Source organism: Rhinolophus hipposideros (assembly GCF_964194185.1).
Source record: "Rhinolophus hipposideros genome assembly, chromosome: 24".
Classification (NCBI taxonomy): Eukaryota; Metazoa; Chordata; class Mammalia; order Chiroptera; family Rhinolophidae; genus Rhinolophus; species Rhinolophus hipposideros.
The window spans coordinates 9766251-9780463 of record NC_138070.1 but is presented as its reverse complement, the minus strand read 5'-3'; the positions used below and the strand labels follow the sequence as shown (position 1 = coordinate 9780463).

The 14213-nt window shown below is 42.7% G+C and overlaps 1 protein-coding gene across 2 annotated transcripts in view; it reads left to right on the top strand.

The window, feature by feature from the left end:
* Window positions 1–14213, top strand: part of MED13L (mediator complex subunit 13L) — a 274693-nt gene that overhangs the window by 238957 nt on the left and 21523 nt on the right. Inside the window, exons 15-21 of one of the 2 annotated variants that reach the window (XM_081037745.1) lie at window positions 1081–1298; window positions 1591–1796; window positions 5336–6273; window positions 9910–10089; window positions 10694–10917; window positions 12820–13012; window positions 13698–14124. In XM_081037745.1, coding sequence (XP_080893871.1) covers window positions 1081–1298; window positions 1591–1796; window positions 5336–6273; window positions 9910–10089; window positions 10694–10917; window positions 12820–13012; window positions 13698–14124 — 2386 coding nt within the window. Of the gene's footprint in view, window positions 1–1077; window positions 1299–1590; window positions 1797–5335; window positions 6274–9909; window positions 10090–10693; window positions 10918–12819; window positions 13013–13697; window positions 14125–14213 lie in introns of both variants that reach the window. The other variant, XM_081037744.1, reaches the window with a different exon arrangement.

The window sequence follows — 14213 nt, the reverse complement described above, 5'->3', positions numbered from 1 at the left end:
CCATACACTTCCACTTGAAGAATCAGTGCTTTAATGATAATGTTTAACCTCAGGTATATAAAAATGGTGTTTTTGAAAAAGGGTTGAGCATCACCGTTCTAAGTATTTCTTAAAAGATCCTTTTCCCCTTCCAGTTGATTCTCAGTAAATTGTCTTTTGGTTCTAGGTAGGTTTGTTAATCCTAACTATGAAGTTTCATTTTAATGTCAATTTGGAAAGGGAATAGTGTGGAACCATTTCCCCAAAGAGCAGTGACTGCTGTGGATTTGTCAAACTAGCGAGTAACCCTAATAACATAAACCACCATTATAGTTCAAAGCAGTTTTTATTTTCTGTAATATAATGGCCGATGGATTTCCCATGTAAAATTTGCTACAGAACAATTATTATATAATTCTGAAATATTTCATACATTCTTGTAAACTTGTAAACTGGGATAGAACTTTTTTTTTCTTTTTAAATTTCCCATCTTAACCATTATTTATTTATTTATTGGGGAGTATTGGGAAACAGTGTGTTTCTCCAGGGCCCATCAGCTCCAAGTCATTGTCCTTCAGTCTGGTTGGGGAGGGCACAGCTCAGCTCCAAGTCCAGTCTCCATTTTCAATCTTTAGTTGCAGGGGGCTCAGCCCACCATCCCATGCGGGAATTGAACCGGCAACCTTGTTGTTGAAAGCTCGTGCTCTAACCAACTGAGCCATCTGGCCGCCCCAGCAGGGATAGAACTTTTAATAGTGGTTACTTCATCTAATTTCTCCAGCTTCTATTGAGTTCATCTCCTTAGACTTTTCAAGAAATCAATTGTTGGAAGGAATAAAGTATGTTATATAGGCTTTGTTCACTTAATTAATGTGAGGCCAAATCATAAAGCATCCAGAGGATAGAGATAAAGTTCCAGGAAAGGATCATTTTCTGCTGGTAGCCTTCTCCATTATTAATATTTTATTGTGTAATTGATATCACCATTTAATTAACGTTATTTCTGATACCAAATAACGTTCCTGGCTATGAAAAGGGATTTTTCAGAAGTTCTGCCTGTTAAAATAAATGGCTTAGTCTTTTTTTCCCCTTGTTTAGCAGTTGCAGACCTGCAGAGGATGTTCCCCACCCCTCCATCTTTGGAGCAGCACCCTGCGTTTTCTCCCGTGATGAATTATAAAGACGGAATCAGTTCAGAGACAGCGACAGCGTTAGGCATGATGGAGAGCCCGATGGTCAGTATGGTTTCAACACAGCTCACTGAGTTCAAAATGGAAGTGGAAGATGGATTAGGAAGTCCCAAGCCTGAGGAAATAAAGGTAATTGCCAACATACTAACTTGACCAGGGCAGCGTGGTTTTCAAGTAGATTTGCTACGTCTTCTCTAAAATGGTATCTAGACGCCATGTGTACATGAGTTTCTAAGGATTCTCTGAGTACATTGCTTGGTGTATTAATTACAGTGTCTCTTGATTAGTTTAAAGTTGGGGCATTAGCATTTTCTACTGAGCGGAGAAGAGAAACAACTGAGTTATGGTCATTTTTGTCACTACTATGATACGTCCTCAGGCACTTACCAGCATTATCATTAACCTCTCTTTGCTCTCGCAGGACTTCTCATTTGTGCACAAAGTTCCAACGTTTCAGCCTTTTGTGGGATCCTCCATGTTTGCTCCGCTGAAGATGTTGCCGAGCCAATGCCTGCTACCTCTGAAGATACCCGATGCCTGTTTGTTTCGGCCTTCGTGGGCAATCCCTCCTAAAATCGAACAACTGCCCATGCCCCCTGCAGCCACTTTCATTAGAGATGGTTACAAGTATGTACAGGGACTGTGTCTGTTACTTAACCACATTTAACCCGATTTTTATCTCACTAAATGTTCAGTAACAATGGTGACAGTAGCATATTATTTGCAGCTTTTACTGGCCACTCATGTTTTTGGCACATTATTTTGTGTTGAAAATCTGCATTATTTTCTTATCTAAATTTCACGTACATGGAAAAATTAAGGTTATTTGTGTAGAAAATCATGGTGTTCTTGCTTATTCAATGTCAAATCAGTGTCTACCACAGAATCGAGCACTAGATTGGAGTTGGTAGTGTTTTTGGGGTGAGTGGTGGTGGTGAGTGCTTTGCTTTATAGAAATGGATGGTTTTAAATGTGTTGACTTAAAGCCCTTGGAAGTGAAGTGTTAACATAGATGGTGTCGCCGTTACCTACCCCACATGTAAGAAAGCGGCAACAGAATGGTGGTGTGGCGTGGGGGAAAGAAAAGCAGGAGTTGATTATAGCTTGGACATATTTCATGCTGTCTAGAAAATAACACTTAGGTCCACAATGCAGAGTAAGTTTGCTGTGTGATTCATAATTTCTTAAGAAGATAATTTAAGTGCTATGGAATAAAAAGCCACGAACTCACATTTCTGTGGGGACCAGGTGAGCAGTGTGGGGATGACATGGACCGAGTAAAACGACACTCGGCTCTGCGCTACGCCGTCATTGTGAGGAGCGAGGGCCAGTGGGCAGCAGGGTCTCTGTGAACTGCTGAGAGACCCAGCGTCCCACTGAAAGGGGCACTTGCTTCAATTGCAGCGAGTTGTTTAGGCAGAATGTGGGAGACTAGAGATCGGATTTTTATGTAAATTTCCTTTTTAAAAATGTTGACAGGTTGACAGATAATTCACAGTTGCGTTTTAGGAGCCAGTAAGACAAATTTGTGGTCCGTTCAATCGGTGGGGTCCTTAGCCATGACTTCACATATAACCATCTTAATGAAATCAACTTGAATGTCATAAACCGGCTTTATGCTTGTTTACGTAAAGTCAATATTGAAATGAAAAACTGACAGAGAGGTAGTGTGAAAGAACCCTAGAGCTGGGAAAGTATAACTATAGTGTCATAGGACTCAGAATTCCTGCCTTTTCTGTTTATTCTATGTGTGACCTTAAGTGACCGTTTTACCTGAGCCTTCCCTTCTTTAAAATGGGATAAGGCTTCCCTACTTCTCACACAAGGGTTTTGAAAGACCCCCACAGCTAATGGCTGTGGAAGTACAGTGGAAATCCCAACTCACAGCGATATGAATAGTGGACTCTGAAGCACTGAGGATAGGAGCACCTGGCTTGCTCTCTGCTGCTGTGCTGCAGCCCCACGCAAGCTTATTGAGTAGAGTAGATACCGTACAACTGGTGGGGTTGGCACACCATTGGCAGTCAACACAGCAGGCTCGGAAACCCATTCGACAGTTTCAGCTCTTACACACATGGGCTCCTCAGAAGTGACATGCAACCCTTTGCTGTATAATACTTTAAGTATTAAATAAGTCAGATCATTATTTAGATCTATTAAATCTATCATTTGCCGTCCAGAGATTCTCAGTATTCTAAACTGGCACTGTTAATAGAACTTTCCGTGATGAAGGAAGTGTTTTGTGTCTATCTGCACATTCCCATATAGCACCTGCCACTCTCCTGTGGTAGATGTATACCATTGGGGTTGTGGCTAGTTCAGATCAAGACTGAATTTTTTGTTTCTTTTAAGTTAATTTAAATTTAGCACATGGCGCTAGTGGCTGCCATATTGGACAGCACAGCTCTCCACTATGTGAAACCCCCTGCTATGGTCACCAGTATGCTGCATACACCCCTTTGTCCCACTCAGCCCCCCAGGACTCGCTGACATGATGCCCATCATACACTGTGAGCTAACTTTCCTCCCTCTTTTTCACTATTGAATATCCAGCATCTCTCATAGGGTTGGTACTTGGTTCATTTTTATTGAATGGGAAAAATCAGGTCACTATACATAATAAACCATTCTTACTACCTGGAGAGCAATTTAATTATTTAGGTTTTCCATTAATAGTCATAGTTCCTTTTCTGATCTGAACTGCATTATTAATTTTAGGGTTTTGTTGAACAGGAAAATTTGAAAGAAGTGGAATTAAAGATCATTATTACACACATTATTTTGGCCTCTGATACAGCAGTGATTGCTAATCAAGGTTGCTGGGTCTTTCTTTTTTTTTTTTTTTAAATCCGTGCTCAGAGATACCACTGTGCCTCTGATTTAAAATTTCTTTACAGTGCCCAATTTGGATTTCCAGGCTGGTGGTTTAGGCATAGCTAATTTAAAAATCACGAGAAAATATACTTGAAGAGCCATTACTTTATGACATTTCTTTTTTCAAACTATAAGTGAATGAATATGTAGCTTATTGGATGAACATTAGTTTAAGCACATTAATAGATTTCAAAAGAATATTAAGCATTAAAAATGTGTTCTTTTGATACTTTTTAATTGGAAAGAATGGTCTCATATGCTGTTTTACATGTATCTCTAAGAATGTACATCCAGAAAATTTTCAGCAATGATAAAACAGCAGAACATTGCAGATACTGTTTTCTTTTCTATATGGCTATTCCAAAAAGAAGTCACTGGTTATGGGAGAATAGATAACACAGTGTGATCAGTCTCTGGGAACTAAAAATAATTGTGCTATAAGTAATGCATAGTGTACTGAGAATTAGTAAGTGAACTAGAATTACCTACACCCCACAGAAATCTGTTACAAGTTTGGAAATTATAATACAGTGTGTATACTCTGTTCAAGCATCTAATTAATACTAAGGCCTCTTAGCAGCTTATATAGTATTTGTATTAATTATAGTGCAGTACTGGCCAGTGGATTTCCTAAAACAGAAATCCCTCGTGGTCACACATTACTATTAAAATGCAAGCCTAGATAGCACTGCGTTTTGAAAGTTAGAAAAATGTTAAATTTTCATGTGCATTTGATTATAACTACTTTAGAATTATATATATATATATATATATATATGTATATATATATATATATATATATATACATATATATATGAATGCCTCAGAGAATAAATATGCCTGCAGACTTTCAATTTCAAAAAATAACAAAAATGTAATTGCAAATTAGATGGAAATTTCATCCTATGGTCTTCTAGCTAATTTAGCATCTGAACTCATGTGTTCAAGTTCCATTTAGTATAGTTTTTCAAAATTATATTAACCAAACCCAGCATCATGTTGTCTTGTAAAAATAGTGCAAGTCCCCTCAAAGGATTAAGATGAGGACTGCTTAAACGTGGAATAAGAAGAGGAAAAACGCTGTGTTGATTTATTCTTCATACCTTGCTTCTTGCTTTTCCACATACTACACTGACTGCTTTGAATCCTTTTTTTAAGAGAAAATTGAGCATCCTAAGTGGTAGCACCCATAAATGATAGGAAGTGCGCAGGCCAGGTGGGGTGATTATTGTGTGTCCCAGCATCGGGACGTGCCTCTGTCTCACTTGGTGCTGTCTGTCTGTCTGTTGCAGTAACGTGCCTAGCGTCGGGAGCCTAGCAGATGCAGACTATCTGAACACCCCACAGATGAGCACACCGGTGACGCTGAACAGCGCTGCCCCGGCCAGCAACAGTGGGGCAGGGGTTCTGCCGTCTCCAGCAACCCCTCGCTTCTCTGTCCCCACACCACGGACCCCCAGGACCCCAAGAACTCCCAGAGGAGGGGGCACTGCCAGTGGTCAGGGGTCTGTCAAGTATGACAGCACCGATCAGGGGTCACCAGCCTCTACGCCCTCGACCACGCGGCCCCTTAACTCTGTGGAGCCCGCCACCATGCAGCCGATTCCCGAAGCCCATAGTCTCTATGTCACCCTGATTCTCTCCGATTCGGTGATGAACATCTTTAAAGACAGAAACTTTGACAGCTGTTGCATCTGTGCTTGCAACATGAACATCAAAGGGGCAGACGTCGGGCTCTACATCCCCGATTCTTCCAATGAGGACCAGTACCGCTGTACCTGTGGGTTTAGTGCGATTATGAATCGCAAACTTGGCTACAATTCGGGACTCTTCCTGGAAGATGAGTTGGATATTTTTGGGAAGAATTCTGATATTGGTCAGGCCGCGGAGAGGCGCTTGATGATGTGTCAGACCACCTTCCTTCCTCAGGTGGAGGGCGCCAGAAAACCCCAGGAGCCACCTATCAGCCTTCTCCTCCTCCTCCAGAATCAACACACACAACCTTTTGCTTCACTGAGTTTCCTGGACTACATTTCCTCTAACAATCGCCAAACTCTTCCCTGTGTGAGCTGGAGTTATGACCGGGTGCAAGCAGATAATAACGATTACTGGACGGAATGCTTTAATGCCTTGGAGCAGGGCCGGCAGTATGTGGATAATCCCACGGGTGGAAAAGTGGACGAAGCACTGGTGAGAAGTGCCACCGTGCACTCTTGGCCTCATAGCAATGGTAGGTTTCCCAGAATACACATTCACCTTGAAATCATGATCTTCGTGTGATGAGAACTTACAGACTTTCTTTACTTTGGTAGAGGGCAAAATTTTAAATCTCATTTCTAAACAAAAAGTGACTCAAGTGAAAGCTATGGTGATGTCATCCCAAATGTAAGGACTAGGGAAATGTTTTACCTTGAAACCCCTTTGGACAGTAGTAATTATTTTGTGACAATGTCCTCCTGTAGTAATTCATACAGTCATTCATGTTGGAAACCTGTGATTGCTGAGTATCCAAGTCACCGAAAGTATACAGACTGGTGACGTGCACAGCCTTTCAGGTTGAAATGCACTCATTCTTGTCTAGGTCAAGTTGCCTTGATGCTTCTTCCATGAAGCCTTCTCCCAATTCTAGAGTATTTTCTCCCTCCGGTTTCCCAGCACTTTTACCACTTGTAACAGTGATCACATTTTACAACATGTTGTGGTTTCTGGCCACGTCACTGGCTCTTCTGTTATGCAAGGCTCCAGTTGAGAAACGTTTTCGGAGTTGAGCTGTAAGAGTGTGGAGCAACGTACTGTTGGCTTCCCTTACTCATTCACTGTCAGTACCGTGGTGCTTCCTGGGGGACAAAATGGTGACGGAAAGAGGAGGGCTTTCTAATCTGTTCTGGAAAATGGGCATTAATCAAAGAATTACACAAATTAGCATGTTACTACAAACCCTTATCAGTGGTGAAAACATGGGGTAGGAGGCCACCCTAGCCTGGAGGTCAGGGAAGACTTCCTTGAAGAAGTAGTAATATTTGAGATCTCAATGATGAGTACGGATTAACTGGGTAAAGAGGCTGGGAAGCAAGGAGTTGTGTCCCAGGCACAGGGAGTGGCAAGTGTGAAGGCTCAGAGTTTTATAGAGCTTGGGGCCTTCAAAAAACTGAAAGAAGCTCAGAGGCCAGAAGGGGCTAAATTACCAAAGAGCCTTTGAGACATGCTGGGGCTTGGGTCTTCATCCAAAGAGCCCTAACAAGTCATTGATGGGTTTTATGAAGAGGCATTGACATCAAATTGGTGTAGTTCAAAAAGAGAAGCGTTACTCTATAATGTGGGCTGTGCATTAGGAAATGGCAGCACTGGATGTGGGAGACTAGGAGGGTCTTGTAGTGGAGCATGTAAGGAGCAACAGCTCGGCTTCATGTCCTGCATGGCAGAGCAAATGGAAAAGAAGTGGCAACCTCATTCCGGAGATGTTTAGGTAGTAGTACTGCAGGACTTGGTGGTCATGGGTTCACGTTGCGGGGGTCGGGGAGAACGAGACGGTTAGGAACACACCCAGGCTGTGACTTGTGTACCTGGATGGACAGTGGTGTCGGTCAAAGAGAGGTGTACTGGACGAGGACCAGGTCTGAGAGGAAAGGTCATAAATTGGAGTTTTGGAGGTTTTAGAGATCCCTTTGTAAAGTAAAGATGTCAAGTGAAACACTTGGGACTTCGTGGGCCTGGAGCGCAGGGCAAGGGATGGTTGGCATATAGATGATAGCTCAAGTCGGGCACAGAGGAGGAAAGTATAGAACGAGGAGAGGGCCTGGGCAGCTTTGCAGCATCTGCCTTGTGACCAGGTTTCAAGCAAGAGAGTGGTCAGCAAGCAGGAAAATGCAGCTGAGTTTAAAGGTAAGGATTCAACATGGCTTTGGACCATATGAGAGCTGTTTCTGTAGGATCCTGGGAACAGGGGCCAGGCTGGCAGGGTTACATGAATGGGACATGGACCTGCTTCTGAATGACTCTGTCTTATAGGGGAGAAGGTTATATAAGCATCTTGAATATAGTTGAAAGTCTAGAATAATAAAGGCCCAAAGGACAAAGATTGGTGGAGTAGGGGATGACAGGTGTTTTCTGAGTAGGCCAAGCTGGGAGTCTTCTTGGAGGTGGAGATGCCTAAGGAAGTAGTCAAGGGTTACACTCATTTTTATAACTGCTTAGATCCTTATCAGGCCTTTAATTAAGGTCTGCTGGATGGATTTATGAATTAAAGAGAGTGCAGTCTTCCCCTAAAGAAATGTGGATGGTTATCTTGTGTGGTTCCTTTTACTAGACAGTGGCCTTCAGACAGAAAAGCAGTCTGTGTGGGAGGATCAGTGGTGTCATTTCTGGATATGAAGAAAAGCACAGTTTATTGCAGGGGAAGTGTGGGTTACAAATTCAGAGGCTTAAAAGTAGCAGGCAGATCATGTAATGAGTGGTGTGGGGAGCCAGACTTGCCGAGAGTGGGGCCCAAAACTGTGCCCTTTCGCAGCACACTTTCTGTTTCGTATGCACAGGAATAGAGTTCACAAAGAATTAGGTCTGGTTTTCATCTGGTTCTCTTGGTCTGTCATTTTCCTACTTTTGAGAGAGCCATGGATGTGAGCAGTACTTTACTGTTTTCTTTACTATAAGTAAAAAAGAAGCACAGGCTTGAAGATCAAGGCCACGAACACTGCTTCAGTTCCAGACAGGCAGCGAGAGCGGGTGGCCTTGGAGAACTGTCGGAAGGGGACAGCTGCTCCTCAGCCTCAGCAAGTGCTCGTGTAGGAATATGAGGCTCAGCCCGAGGGTTGTCAGGTCTCCCTGGTTTTGAAGAGAAGCTAGAAATCCAGATTCATATATGAAATTTCCTGAAGAGATTTGTTCCAAAATTTAAAAAAACAAACAAACTATATGGGCCTCCAGTTTGCATTTAAGTACATGTCTAAAAATGTCTTAAGAACCCTAAGCACCCTGTGTTTCAGATTTCATTGGTATATACGTCTTAGACTTCCACCTCTATTCTCATTAGCTAGGAAAGTACGGGTAAGGGACCATTTTCAGGAACCCAGCTGTGCAGATCAATAGCTCATCACCTGGAACTTAATTAGCTCGTCACATCTTTCTGAGAATTTGATAAGCATTATGGATCTTCTCCCCTGGGGGAAAATACACATATGTTCGTGCATGCACAGTTTTGCATGGAGTTTCAGAGGGTTTTCAGGTACTAGGTTAAGAACCCTCTTGTTAATGGGAAGAATGTTTGTTCTGAAACAATGGCTCCCCACCTCCCTCTGTATCCAGATGACTTTCAGTCCTGTCATTGCTTCTGAATATTTTCATGTGCCTCTACCCACATGGAAGGTATTTCTTCTTTATGCATTTTGTATTTTGTGGAAATATTTTACATTAGGATTTTTAAACATTTTCAAAAGCTTCTATTTAAGTTCCTTTCCCCCACTCATATAATTAGACCATTGCTATTTGTAAACTAAAGTAATACAATAATCAGGAAACTTTTGTAGTTCTTTTCTTATGAGCAACCTTGAAAACAGGTTTGTATGACTTTTAAAAATCCATCTTGCCACTTTTAGGCAGTTCAGCAGTTAACCTGTTTATGCATCTAGAGTAACCTATTTTCCCCTTTACTATTTCCAATAATAAATAAGCAATTTTTTTCACTTCAGAAGAAAAATGTCTTTCTTCTTGCTCCTAAGTCAAGTATTTTAGAATCCACTAAAATTAGACTCAGCCTCCAGTAATGTCATTGTTGTGGGCTGTAACTGAGGCCCACAATGATGGCAAGAACGGGGAGCAAGCCACTGCACTTTTATGATGTCTGTTCCTTGTCATTTAATTTCTTTTCCAGTGCTAGACATCAGCATGCTCTCCTCCCAGGACGTGGTCCGTATGCTGTTGTCCCTGCAGCCCTTTCTCCAAGACGCCATCCAAAAGAAGCGCACGGGCCGGACCTGGGAGAACATCCAGCACGTGCAGGGACCGCTCACCTGGCAGCAGTTCCACAAGATGGCGGGGCGGGGAACCTATGGTACACTCTCCCTGTTCAAACTCCTCCTGAATTTTCTGTTCCCTGAAAAACGGTTTTAGTTACTGTCACGTCCTGGCTTCACTGACAAAATAGGGTCTTTTTCTTCAGGACTATTAAGTTACATAATGTCTTTGTGTTCCGCAAGTCAGTATTAGTGTTAAGTTTTCTGAGCATTCTTGGCATGATCAAGGTCCAAGTGGAAAAGAGTCCCTAAGTGGAGGAGTTACTAGATTCTCGTCCTCCTGGGCCTCCTTGCACTTCATTTGGATGAACTTCTGAACTCGTTGGCTTCTCCGTAGTTGGGATTAAAGTACGTGTCTTAAAGGAAGTGATGGAGTGCTGCTTGGAAAGCTAACTTGAGCTTGCTCTAGTCTGCCCTCTGACTTTATCGGACCTTTATAACCATGGTCTGACTCATTTCATTAAGTTCTTCCTCAGGGGACATTTAATTAGAGGATTCAAAGAACACTTTCAGAGTATCATGTCAACCTACAATGAAATTTCTGATGCCAGAAGTCAGACTGGTGCCCCAGGAGCTTCTAAATTTGGGGGGTTGTGGGAAAGAGACTCTCAAGCATCTTCCTAACCTGCAGTATTGTCTTAGGTTCAGAAGAGTCTCCGGAGCCGCTGCCCATCCCCACTCTGCTGGTCGGCTATGACAAGGACTTCCTCACCATCTCCCCGTTCTCCTTGCCATTCTGGGAGAGGCTCTTGTTGGACCCGTACGGGGGCCACCGGGATGTCGCCTATATTGTGGTGTGTCCAGAAAATGAGGCCTTGCTCGAAGGAGCCAGAACTTTCTTCAGGGACTTGAGTGCTGTATATGAGGTGAGAAAGACCCCAAGTCCTCAGGTTATTTTTAGGACACGAGTCCTCAGATTGTTTTTAGTTAAAGGACCAAATTTTAAAGAATAAATATCTTCAAAGTAGATTGCAAAGAAAATGCAAATAGTTGGAGGATGAAGAAAAGAATTAACTTGGCAGGTATTTCTGGAAGTAAATTGCTTTCCCATCTTGGCTTTACATTTTATTGGATTCAGAAGACTTTTCTCTACCAGCCTTACCACACTTCTTAAAATCCTGTCAGCTGTTTTTTCCCCATTTTATGTGCTCGGGTTTTGCAAAGTATTGTTCACGAGGGGAAAGTGGCTATTTAGAAGATGAGCTTTGCAAAAAGAAAGCACATTTATGTTTTGGGGAGCAAGGTGGGGGGTGGTGAAGGGGAAAGTTCCTGAAAACAGTATAAAAACATTTAGCCTGAAAATTACTGAATCAAAAGATAAGTTTAATGAATCATGTCCCTGTTATTTTTATTTAACATTACATTCATCTTAATACTAAAATTTTGACACAAATTAATAATGTAATAGCCAGGTAGGTAATTGTATATATTTAGTATATAAATTCCTGTTACTTTTGAAAAATTAGAATCGTGTCTGTCTTTGAAGAAGTGCCACATTTCTTCTGCCAAAGTACATATATACTAAGTTCTTTGTACTTTTTACTTCTAATAGCTTTATATTTGGCAAGATTAAATGAAATTAGTATTTGTAAAGTGTTTAGAACTGTGACAGGCATATTATAAGCATCACAAATGTGGTTGTTAAACGCCAAGTTGAATTTTAGAAACATTTCATAGCAGAACATTCACTATCTGTAAATGTATGAGGACACGTGAAGCAGTAAACCTCACGTGTCGCTACAAAGTGAGGAGATGCTAACGTGTGAGGTGATGGCGTCAACGAGGCCACTGACGGAAACCCTTGGATACAGTAACTTCTAAACCTGCCGGGTCCTTGGATGTGTAATCATACGAAATCATGCTGACCCTAACACAACAAACTTGTCTAAGCAGTTTTAAAGCCGAGCATTCTCTTGCATGAAGCCTTCAGCATAAGTTACAAAACATAAAAGGCCTGTGGATCTCTTTAGATCTTAATGACTTCACTAGGATTGCTCGTTTGGCAGTAATGCCTACCTGCTTAAGAAGAGTGTGCGCTGGAGAATTGCATGGGGCTTGGTAAGCCTTCATTTCATCAACTCTAGGAAGGGATAATAATACGGCTCTCCTGCTGGTGAACAGGTAGTTAAGTAGCTTACTTTGCTTTACTTTATATTACATTAATTCTCTGCCATAAGCACCCACTTAGTGTCCTGGAGATTAATCACAGAATCTCATTGTGCTGAAACAACTGTTTACTTTAAAAAAGTCATCGGCATAGCCAGCCCTTCAGTGGCCTCTGCTGTTGCTGATCTCCAAATGTCTGTAACAATCTAACAGATGGCCCATAAAATTTTAACGTTATCTTATGGGAAAACATTATGAGTAGGGATTACTTGAGAGGTTTTAGTGGACACGTGTCTCAGTCAGCCTTCGTAAGCAGGAATCTGGTTAGTTCTTTATTTGACCGTTAGCCATCCGGTGGTGCTCAGCAATCCCTCGTGCAGGAGAAATGGGCTCCATGCAGAAACATTTCTTTTTCTTCAGAAGAAACATTTCTTTTTCTCTAGAGGCGCTAGTCCATGTTTTGGAGAGCCAGATAGTGGTTTCAGGGTACTCAATAATTAGTTACCAGGAAGGACCAGCTTCTCATGTTGACTTGGTTGCATGTGGTAACGGTAAAAGGAAAATGCTTCCACGTGGATGCTGACAAAGCTCCCTTGCTAAGGAAGTGTGCTGCATGGAGCCGTGGTTCCTGTCGCAAATAACCCCCTTGTTTGTGGCATCAGATGTGTAGGCTTGGGCAGCACAAGCCCATCTGCAAAGTGCTCCGTGATGGGATCATGCGCGTGGGGAAGACCGTGGCACAGAAGCTGACCGATGAGCTCGTGAGCGAGTGGTTTAACCAGCCATGGAGCAGTGAGGAGAATGACAATCATTCCAGACTCAAACTTTATGCGCAAGTTTGCCGCCATCACCTAGGTAAGTGGGAATTCGTCTGGCAAATATAATTAGAGAGGCAAACTAGCAGATTGCTCTTCCCCTCTGTCCTGTTAAGGTACAAACAGCATTAGGCCTCTTTTGTCTCAGGTAATGTTGGCGTCCCATTACTATATTTAGAGTTAATTTTTGCATTCTAGGTAAATGCTACTTTTCATGTGCACGTATGTTTCTTAAAAGCTATTTAAAGTTGCCTAAAGAAGTCGTGTCTAATTCATTCCACATTTTGAAACCTTAGTAGCATGGCTTGGTATTAACGGCATAATTTTAACCCAGATTCCCAAGAGAATCTAAGAAGTTTGTGCAGCTATATAGTCATAGGAGCATAGTATTCCCTGATGGCTGGAGACTAACTTATGTGGCCTCCCATTTGTCAGTGAGGGCATATTGAATCAGTCTGAAAGGAAAATATTGCAAAGGATTAATTTTCTTTCTTTTCAAATTCAGTTTTTCTCCAGAATTTATAATAAATCGTTAGTTCCATGTTCATTTCTGTGTTTACAGGATAGATAAGCATATGTTCAAGTGTGGAGATAGCATTTGGGGTGTCACACCAGAGTATTGCAGCCCGAAAGCAAAATTTTAAAAAAAGTGACCCCTCTTAATTTCTGGTTGTCTGACACTGCAGAATGTCACTAGCGTCACCTGTCTGCATGTCTTCTTTCAGCACCTTACCTAGCCACTCTGCAGCTCGACAGCGGCCTGCTGATACCACCTAAGTACCAGACCCCACCAGCAGCAGCACAGGGACAAGCTCCTCCTGGGAATGCCGGGCCGTTAGCTTCAAATTCAGGATCAGCAGCGCCCTCTGCTGGCGGTGCATTTAATCCCACCTCCAATGGGAGTTCTGCGAACCCTGCAGCCAGCAGTTCCTCTTCTGGTTCCTCGGTGCCACCCGTGTCATCATCTGCCTCTGCTCCCGTCGTCAACCAGATGAGCACTACCTCTTCGTCAGGATTCACTGGTAGTGTCGGAGGGCAGAACCCCAGCGCGGGGGCCAGTTCTGCTGACAGGATGCAAGCGAGCACCGGCTGCGGTGGAGACCCGGAGCCCGGGCAGAGCAACCCTCAGCCCCCGCAGGACGGACAAGAAAGGTACGTGCCTCACCTGCTTGGCCCCCTCATCTACTCTTCTTCTGCACACCTGTCCCCCCGAGCCTCACGAGGCCCTACATCCAGGGAAG